This window comes from Papilio xuthus, unplaced genomic scaffold, assembly GCF_000836235.2.
Source record: "Papilio xuthus unplaced genomic scaffold, Pxut_1.1 DF829567.1, whole genome shotgun sequence".
NCBI classification, from domain to species: domain Eukaryota; kingdom Metazoa; phylum Arthropoda; class Insecta; order Lepidoptera; family Papilionidae; genus Papilio; species Papilio xuthus.
In genome coordinates this window covers 408488-418882 of record NW_013529082.1, presented here as the reverse complement: position 1 = coordinate 418882, position 10395 = coordinate 408488, and the positions used below count along the sequence as shown (strand labels likewise).

At 33.8% G+C, this 10395-nt stretch overlaps 1 protein-coding gene across 1 annotated transcript in view; it reads right to left on the bottom strand.

Moving 5' to 3' along the window:
- Positions 1 to 136: 136 nt before the first annotated feature.
- LOC106117316 (ovochymase-1) overlaps positions 137 to 10395 on the bottom strand; it is an 11925-nt gene continuing 1666 nt past the window's right edge. The window contains exons 2-6 of the mRNA XM_013311570.1: positions 2754 to 2863; positions 2343 to 2449; positions 2014 to 2153; positions 1224 to 1933; positions 137 to 438 (exon numbers count right to left, since the gene is read on the bottom strand). Of these exons, the coding sequence (XP_013167024.1) occupies positions 256 to 438; positions 1224 to 1933; positions 2014 to 2153; positions 2343 to 2449; positions 2754 to 2863 (1250 nt within the window). The 3' untranslated portion in view covers positions 137 to 255. The remainder of the gene's footprint in view (positions 439 to 1223; positions 1934 to 2013; positions 2154 to 2342; positions 2450 to 2753; positions 2864 to 10395) is intronic.

The window sequence follows — 10395 nt, the reverse complement described above, 5'->3', positions numbered from 1 at the left end:
ATCACATAGTCGCTACACGAGACATCTTATTTACAATAACTTCTAACATTGTTTTTAACCTATGAATGTAGTGTAACTACAAGTGTAGGTACAAACTAACTTAAGTAAGAGGAAACTAAGTAAGAGGAGGAGGAATACAGTCGAACCTGGATAAGCGAGAAACCTCTATAAACAACGAAAATATCGCGTTCTATTGGACTCTCACTGAACCAAGTTTACTGCAATACTTTTTTATTGCACTATTATGATTAAATTTTAACTGGCATATATATGAGTGTATATCCACGAGACGTAGTGCGCTACGTTTGTATAGACATCAGGCACACCGCGACGCGCGCAGCCCGAACCGAACGACGTCAGCCCGCGCAACTCCCAGCGACCGCCAACGCGCCCGCCGGATCCGCCCGACCGGCACTGGAGAGGACCGCCACTGTCGCCCTGGAATAGAACAAAAACAAACCATAAGCAAAATATTTCACCTATATGAGTATTCAACAATAAAGCATATGTAACTGTCTTAAAACCGATTTCATTGAAGCTTCGTTATCGTCTATTGAACCTAGTATTTGTAATGCATATTGTAAACTACGAGTATGATTCATACAGCATATATAGATAATTTTTTAAGAAGACAAAGCCGAAGTATTCAAAATCCTTTTAACCCTAAATTAAATTTAATTTATTCATAAATAGCTTTCACATAACAATTGTTAATTAAAATTTAATTGAATAATCTGGTGATTATTAAATAAAAAACAATATTTCCCTATTAGAAATTAATCAAGCGATATTTCATTCAACCATAAGACATTTGAATATAGACATGTAGATAAACAGAACATTTGAAGCAGCAAATGCTGATTCACTGCTTTATCTGCGTGATCGGAAATGAAACAAAAAGAAAGGAATGCATCGATTCAAATTGCCAAATGCCTAACCAGATCTCGCTTGTCAATCTTTTTATCCAGACATTTCGATCGTTCATAGATTAAATGTTAAAACTTCAAGTCTCGTTATATTTATTCGATTGCAGACATGTTTTTATATCTAAGGTCAGGTTCAGTCTTATAGAGGTGTATTGTTACTAACTTAAATGAAAGTATAATCTTTGATATCTTTACTGTTTTATATTAAATGATACCAAGTTATCAACTTATAGGATTACTTATCTTATTATTTGCTTACTACGATAACTTTTGTTTTAAATATTAAGGAATACTCACCACACAAGCACCAGTGCTTCCGTCAGTACTTCCTGCGCATAAGTGTCCATCGTTCAATGGCAAAGATAAAGAGTATCTGTCTCTACAAATGTTCAAAGGTAGTATTGGTACCTCCGCTTCCAATAATACATCTGTTAAAGATCCATTAGTTTGATCTCGTCCCCAACCAGTCGTATAACATTCATCTTTACTATCAATGCCATTATCTTCTTCAATAAATGGATCTATTTCTTCACCAAACATCAGCTTTTTATCACTTCTTTCATTACTTTCTTTATCCCCGTCAATATTACTTTGTATCAAATTTACTACCTTATCTAGTGTTACTCTATCGTAAATTATATCCCTATTTTTCATCTCTGTATTAGGATTTTCTTCTTCATCTTCGCTCTTTTTGTCTGCCTGTCTGTTCGAATTATTTGATACTCTTATATTGTATCTCAAATTCTTATGTTTCTTGTTAGAATATCCTGGGAACATAATTTTAGTCAAATTGTTTAGTTTCTCTAAATATTTGGATGCAGAATCTGGATTCGGTTTGGGACGTTTGACAGACTTTCTTTTGGTGTATTCAGAGTTGGATCTAACGTAATAAGATGTGCCTTTTTCAGGGCTGTAGTTTGCTAGAGGTGACTCGTATGACGGCAAACAGATTGTACGGATTCTGCTTCCCGGACTTACGTCAGCCGCTCTTGTCATTTTCATTAAAGCTGTAATCAGAAATAATCGTGAGGTAATTATAGTTAGGTACTTATTATACAAATGTATCAGTTATGTTCAATACTATTACCTATATCATGTTGGTAATTATGGAAGCGATGGTGCAGAATGATCTTCTCGATGGGCACGAAGGAACCTCTCTGCTCCGCGCGGTCCCACTCCCCGAGGACCGCGGTCCATAGCGCTGCTACTGGTAGGTTGAACAGCTCACTGGAATTCGGAAATCGTAATAAAGTTAGTGCAATAGATATGGCTCATAAACTTCAATTACACTTTACTATTCAGTTTATTATAATACATTAGTGATCTTTTTAGCCTTTCTTCTCAATGCCTCTTGTTCTTTTTCAATTTCCTTTTCTTTTTATTTTACTTTCGTTTTATGAGAGGTGATATATTTACTTGTGTATGCAGTGCGCGGTGGTGAGCAACCACAGCGGGTGTATCAGTACACCGCCGCACCAGTGTCCGATCAGACCGTAGTTAGGATGCAGCAGTTGTAGCGACACCTGCAAATTTATTCATCAACTATTAGCTGTTATTCATAAAGAAAATTTCAATACATTAACTTCTAGACTCGAGATGATTTGTATCAATGGAACATATCGTCAGCTGCAGAAGTATTTGTCACTACATTAGCTAGATATAACGAATATACTTAAATCAAAACATATGTATAATATTATCGTAAACGACACAAATAAAGACATAGACGCCGCCAGCTGATGATCGGGCAGCTGCTTCCCGCCTGCTACCTCCCTAAGCGAAGCCCATAGACATAGTCACTAATGGTAGATAGCATAGTAATCCAACCTGCCACGGCCAAGCACCTCTCTTGGACTCCCTGCCTCTGATGATGCGCAGCTGGCCAGCGGACCTGTCTCTGGGCTGTCTCGTGTGCCTTCGCAGTGACACGCCGCATTCTGAAATAGAATTTATAAATAAAATAAAACATTTAAAAACAATGATAGAATAAAATTACAGTACATCATTTATTTTTTATTTGTAGTGTCGTAAATTATCTTGATTTAAAAAAGTATTTAAAATTTTATAAGATATTTTATAAGCTGGTGACAAATAACTTCGATATAGTGTAAATGCTGTCAACAATTTTGTTTATAACCCATTTATAAACAAATGTTTCGATCGCTTTGCATATTAAATAGCAATAAATCAAAGCAATAGAAAGTGGCACCGGAATCGAACGCTGTACATTCAAATGAGCTGCCGCTTGATATGCAAAAAATAGATGGCGCTAGTAGCGTTCGTGTCAGGTAATTATCAGGAAGGAAGAGCTTGCATGGAATACATAAACTTCTTACAATTTTACAGTAAAAATTATATAAAACGGATAAAAAATGTTTACTCATGTGACTTGAAATATGGCTATCATTTTCAAAAGAGTAATAAATATGTGTTGCACGTATTCTTCTTAATAACATATTATATAAAGTATGAAAGTATGGGTAACTTCCATTAAACAATATGAGTAAAATATCCTTCCGCTAATGCAGACATAACGTAACATATTGGAGCACGCCTCGTTGTCGCGGTAATGTCTAGTTTTCGCTTTCTATGAAATATATTTGCAGTGAACGCAAGAACACACAAGCTGTAGACTTGAGACATTATCTTTTTCTGTATTTATTAAAAACATTGTTTTTTAAAGACCGTAAATACTGTTTGAATATTTTTAGTTAAGAAATTAATACCGTGCCTAAAATGTCGTTTTTAGAAAAAAAAATTCTACTAACTGACTAAGTTTTTATATTTTACAAATTTAAGGTTAAAATTAATTTATTTAACTTAAAGAGATTTTCTTCTTTGTGTTGTTTAAAAGTCCATACAATATAACGATGAGTTTATTATGCGACAGTTTGATTAGGTCTCAACTTTTGGTGGTCACAATTTGAGCAAACATTACTGTTGTCACATGAATTATTTAAAAGTTGTCGCATCTCGTAACATGTTATGACATCGGTTTGTCTGTATGTTCGCGGAAGTCCGATACTACAAATGTAATTGTTTTACTAATTCCACGTTATCGAGGTCAATAACATGGCGCTAGTGTGCCCATTTTACTTATTGTGAATTGTTAATTTCGTATTTTAAATGTAATTTGATGGATTTAAATTCTATTCGTTCGTACGAAGCCTTAACATATAGCTTACTAATATTTTACATGTCTGGTTGTATGTTTGGATGGACGGATGTTTGTGAGAAGTTATCTCCAGAACGGCTACATGGATCTCGCTGAAAGGCATAAATGTAGAACATAATCTGTAGCTACTAATTAAGTATTTTTTTAAGTCCGCGCGGACGGAGTCGCGGGCGTTAGCTAGTATATTACAAGTGAATTTCGAGAATAGTATAATACATGTACATTTGCTAATTAAATTCAATTAGTTCCAAATCATACCATAGCAAAACACATACCTAAATTATAGTTCTTTTTTCTTATATGGAGACAGATTCCTGAACAATATTTGGACCTAAATGGGAAGCAAACTTAATTAATTTACTATATCTGTTCTGGTATTTTTCCATGACTCATATTTGTTACATACCGGACACTCTACGCCGGAATTTAGTATCGCCCGACGATGGTATCTCCGAATGGCAGGCGATGACCGACTAATTGCCGCGCCTTATCTGATACATGCCTTGTTACCGATATTTATTGTACGGGTAAAGACTGAGCAAGTAACTTCCTGATATTATATTTTACTTACTGTTAAGTATTAACATGATATTTGTAAAGTAGTAGTAGCGTCAGCAGCAGTATAACCTGCTGCCCGATTGACTAGCTTGACCGGTCACAAGAGCACTGCAAGTCCACGTACAAACTGACAAAACCCTAATCATTCGTTCATCAGGTAACAGCGGTAGATGCCTGCAAAAACAACATCTCTTACACGACTTAATAGGCTCGATCGGTGAAACACCACGACCACTCAGAAGACAAGCATCAAGTGGAAGCAATTCCGTATTGTCTGATGAATGTGTGTGCAGCAAGATACATTCTAGTCCTCTTTGCCTTCCCACCTTTTTCAGTTAGGGATGGTATGAAAAGCTTAGTAACAATGCAAAGTGATTTTTTAAATGCTCCGAAGGTAAATTCTTACTTTACTTTTAGGTTAGTTATTGTGTTGACAGTAATGACGATGAATGATCTATGTGTTGTCACGTCGCAAGATGAAAGGAAGTTGACACGACTGGACGATTAGCTTTGTTAACTAACACAAAGCGCATAGAAACTAAATCATTTAAGTACAATTCTGTTGAAATACATTTTAAAGAGATCGTAAAATCCGTATTGTAATTTTCTACAACCGATGTATCTGTACAAAACGTCATTGTTGTTTTTATAAAAAAAATATTGATGGATGGTAGATACCTTATTGGATGAATTGGACCACAGAGTACAAAACAAAACATATCAAGTTATTAAATAATAATAAGATCTAACTTAATTTAACTAACCAATACTTTACATTTAACCTTTGACAAATTGATGAGCAATTCAAATATTACATGTATGATTACATAAGTATAACGCACTCAATTAGACTGTATTAGGTAAGGTGGCGCAAGACCTGAGCGAAATAAAGGTGAAAGTACATCATTAGCTGATGATGGTCTGATGAGGCTGACCACTTTCAGTCAAGTGAATAACCTACCTAATGAGCTCGTCAGCCATCCATCAATCGATCAACAACTTCGAATTACTTATGTACTTTAGGACCATTTATACATAGTATAGGCTTGCAGATGCTTTTTCGCATGCGATAAATTACTTACCTACCTAAGTAACGAACCTAAGTTTGAAGAATAAAGAAACGAGAACTTAATAGACACAAGTGTTCAATAATCAATTAATTAAATTAAAAAGTAAAATCCATTCGTCAAACAGTGTTGTACATCATCATTGGAGTATCTCAATTTTCAGGCTTGTTATTGTGTTTCTTTCGCGGAACAATTTGTCATAACTGGAGGTGGCTTGTCTAAACGATTGCGATAACTATTAAATTAAGCCAATCAAGTGGACGTACAGACAGACGGACGCACGGGTAACGGCTCGTTACTCATGTCAAATCGATTTTTGTTTAGTTTGAAGGTTACATTTAGTTAGCATTCGGGTTTATGTACAATGTGTTTGTTATTTTCTAAACTTTCGAGAAAATTTGATTTTTATGCTTGCTTTTGATCAAAAAGATATTCAAAGTTAAACCTTGATCTAATTGCATAAAGCTCAATTTTATTTGCAACAAAATTCTGTTCTACTCTCCACCCCAGTCTGTGTGAACAATAGTATTTACAGGTTATAATACAATTGAACCGTGAAATAAAGTCTTTAAATCTAATCGAAGCAGCTCAAATTCAATTTTAATTTAAGTAATAAATTTCCTTTGCGAAAACAAATTGCTTCTACCAATAAATTGGGTATATCTAATCCATTGGCTCAATAATAACGAACAATAAAATCGAACCCGGATCCGTTCGGAAGCGACCCGCGCGCCGTCACGTAATACTTTTTATCATTGAAGAAAGTCTAAGTTACGACACAACTCAGTAATGTGCACAATTAACTATGACAAAAAAATCCGTGGGCTTTATTGACAAAAAATTGGTAGTTTTTTCGCGCTATGATTTTCTCCGATGCCAGCAATAAAAAACTATGAAATATCAAAGCTACAGTAATCTTTTATATTATAGTCAATTGATTAAATAAATTAAACCAATTCTAAGTCTAGTGTAGTAGATATATTTTAGAATTATTTATTTGATATTTACGGAATTACATGAATATTCGACTCTACATCGACCCGAATATTATTAAATTTATTTTGTATGAATTCGCTCGCCCTCTACACAAGTTTTCAATTAATATTGTGATATTTAGATCCGTTGAGTTTAAATCAAATTGGTGACTAAATGATGAATGATTGGTGGAAAAATGATACGAAATCGAATATTAATTCCGGTCGTAAACAAACGCTAAGTAACTTATTAGAATAAAACAAGGCATCAGTAGTAGATAGCTTACTTAATAACAAGATACGGCGTGCTATCCAAGCTGGAAACACTTCCCGGTACAGTTTCCGTCCGGGTATCGAACCCCGAGCCTCTTACTTTCATTGCCGCTCGCGGACACTCGACAAATAATATTTATAATGCTGTGTTGAATAACGAGATAGTTACTTAAAATAATACAGTTGTTTGTAAAACCATAACGACATAAATCACGTGATATGACTAATATTTTTAATGTGTACAGTCAGCTGGATAAATATGTATACATTTACAAAACTTTAAATACTTGTATAGACCTTCGACTTGAAGAATATGTATGTTTCCTTCTCCGAATTCACATTTATGGATGCATACATATTTTTGAAACCGAAGCACAAATTTATAATATTTTGTAAAATATTAATGCAGCTGACTGTACATACAAACTTAACAATATTAACAAAACTTACTTATATCTATATGATTGTGTTAAGTATATTGTAAAGGATTGTGTTCGTGTGAAAGTTGACATATACAAACATATTGTGTAAATGCGGTTTGTTTCGCGGTAAAGCTCTAAGCTACAAACAAAACTACTACAATTTGTTAACGAGAAGAAAGACTTAAGTACTATAGTTGATTTCTTGACTATGTAGTTGATCACTTATTCTTAGTTAAATAAAAAAACTTATTACGGTATAAAACACATACAAGGCACAAAATTAAAGTTCATCTCAGTAGTACGCCTTTGCTCAACACAAATGTAACATTTCGTAATCTTTCTGTAGCAATCGTGATTCCCTCGATTCTTGAATGACGCAACTTGATTTATTAAAACACCATAGCGCACTACCCACTGCCTACTGCTTTGTTACTTATAATGCATCTATAATGCAATTTTATACGGCTCAAGTGATGAACGCGAGCGTTTTTTTTTGTAACCAAAATTCTTCTCCAATGGTTTAATTAGACTACGATATAAATTCAGATATTAATGTCTGAAATTCTAATAAGAATCATAATATTGATAATTTCCCTCTTGTTTTCTCTTTTTATTCCTCTATGCAAATTAAAATTTGAAATAGATGATAAATAAATCATCAAAATTGATTGATAATAAGGATTAAGAACTTCTTACAAAAAATATGTCTCAAATTATATAATTTGCTACCGTTTCATAAATATAATATTATATAGTTAATCAATATCTTAAAAAAAGTTCAATTCAAAAAACGCTTCCGCTTGTGACATTGGTCACGATATTAATAAGTTCAATGAATAGCATTCCTATGGGCATTATGGTGTCGGCGAACTTTCCTAAGTTTACGCAATATTCCGACAGAGACTGAACAAAGCCGGACAGTACAGTACGGTTGATGCATGGAATCGTAACTAATCTTATACTTCTAGTTTTCGTATTACGATGTATTTTCAATAAATGTTATTCTAACTATTATTAGTAAATGCTAGGACAACCTACCACATTAATTATCGTACTCAGAATCGATAATTAGTCATTAAGGGTGACGCTTACTGTAGATTTCTCATACTAAGTTTACACTAAGGGTGAACAGTTACCGACATTCGGCAGTTAGTCTAATATTTAGCTGTATCTTTCTTGTAGCTGAACTTCCTTAACCATGGGGACGATTAATGACTCATTGAGTTTATAAATGAATATAGAAATCGCAATTATCATTAAAATGAAAACAAAATGACAGATGATTCAAATAATTATTATACAAATGACAAACGAGCGCAGGCATCAAACGGAAAGAGGTTTTATTTACCGCATGGATTGAGCGGTCATCGTCGACCGGGCAGGCGTCGAACCCGCGACCCTAGATAGTGAAAGCCGAGAAACTGTCATCTAGAATTACTTACGTAGACAGTTGGAAGGGAATTATCATGATTGCATTACGGAATAGAATTAAATGACGTTACGAACGTGGAATACGAAACGAGTACGTATCTGTGCAGTTGAGTCATTTCGATTTCATTTACAAAGCTTCCCTGTTCATGTTAATGGCCTAACGTATCAACATATGTATATCATATTACCAAAACATATTGCCATCATTCAAAAACAATCTCTCTTTTACTCTCTATTAAAAAAAGCTGCGATAACAATATGTTTTTTTACAAATGGTCAAAACAAGCGGTAAAGAACATAATTCAAGAGTAAACTTTGTCACACACATGTCGATGTATATCAATATAATCACTTATTGAACTTTAACTTTTATCTTGTTGCGAATAAACGTAACGACATAAATGGGCATTTATTTCTCACGCACTTACGCGCGCAGTTTCGCTGCGAGAAACGATCAAATCCGATATTGTTCAGATTTATAATACTTATTCAATTTTCTATTAGCTGTGCTACAATTCATTAAAGTATTTACTGTAATTATCTATTTCTGATCGCGTTTTTATTACTTTATATTATGAAATAAAAATGTTAATTCCTCTCCTAAGTAAAATTTGCAACAGGCAGGCGGCTGTTAAAAAATAAGCTAAATCAATAAGGTTTACAAAAAAACCTTGTGCGCTGAACCCATGTAAGTACCAGAGAGATGACAACTGTACACAAACAAACTATAGAGTATCACACTTTTGAAGGAGAAAAAAACAATGATTTGTCACTATCTTGATATTATATAAAAGTTACATCACACAGACTAAATATTATTTTTGACAGAAAAATTTGATATAAATATATTATGTAGTTAAATTAATTGTGATTGTATTTAAGTCACTCTCGCTGTTGTTCTTTCTACTTAATATTCCTTAGTCATGTTATCGTTAAAAGAAAAATTTACGCAGATTAAAAAATATTATCCAATAATTAAATTACATGATATCAATAACAAGCGACAAATATAATTAAAAGATCGATAAGAGGAAGCGATTGTTCCATATAATTCGTTCCAAGTGTAAATACGTGAAAGTGGATCTAATTCGCGCGTACGGTCGCGGCGGATCAACGGCTGCGGCGTCGTACAGCCACAATCTTAGAAACTAGATAAAAATCACTGAAAACCGATACTGATCGTAGCCTACCGCCATCGGAGCGAATTGACTGGTGCACGCCACTTTGGACTTAATCCAAGGTTAAGTCAGTCAACGTTTTATGATTTCATTCATGTAATATTTGTTATCAAAAATTAAGACTAGGATATAAATCAAAAATAAATGTAATTTAATTAGTCAAATTTATTTATTTACGCTACACTGTAATTTCATCACAAATAAAGTCGTTACATAATTTTATGCACAAAAATACTATTATAATAAATTGCTTTAATCGATACAAATTACTTGAAAGTCAACATAATTTCCAACTCATAAACTTTCTTGCAAATCAATTAAATTACTTGAATTTTATTGCGACATAAAAATAAAAGGTACAACACGCGGGAGCCAAGTGGAACCGAGCGCT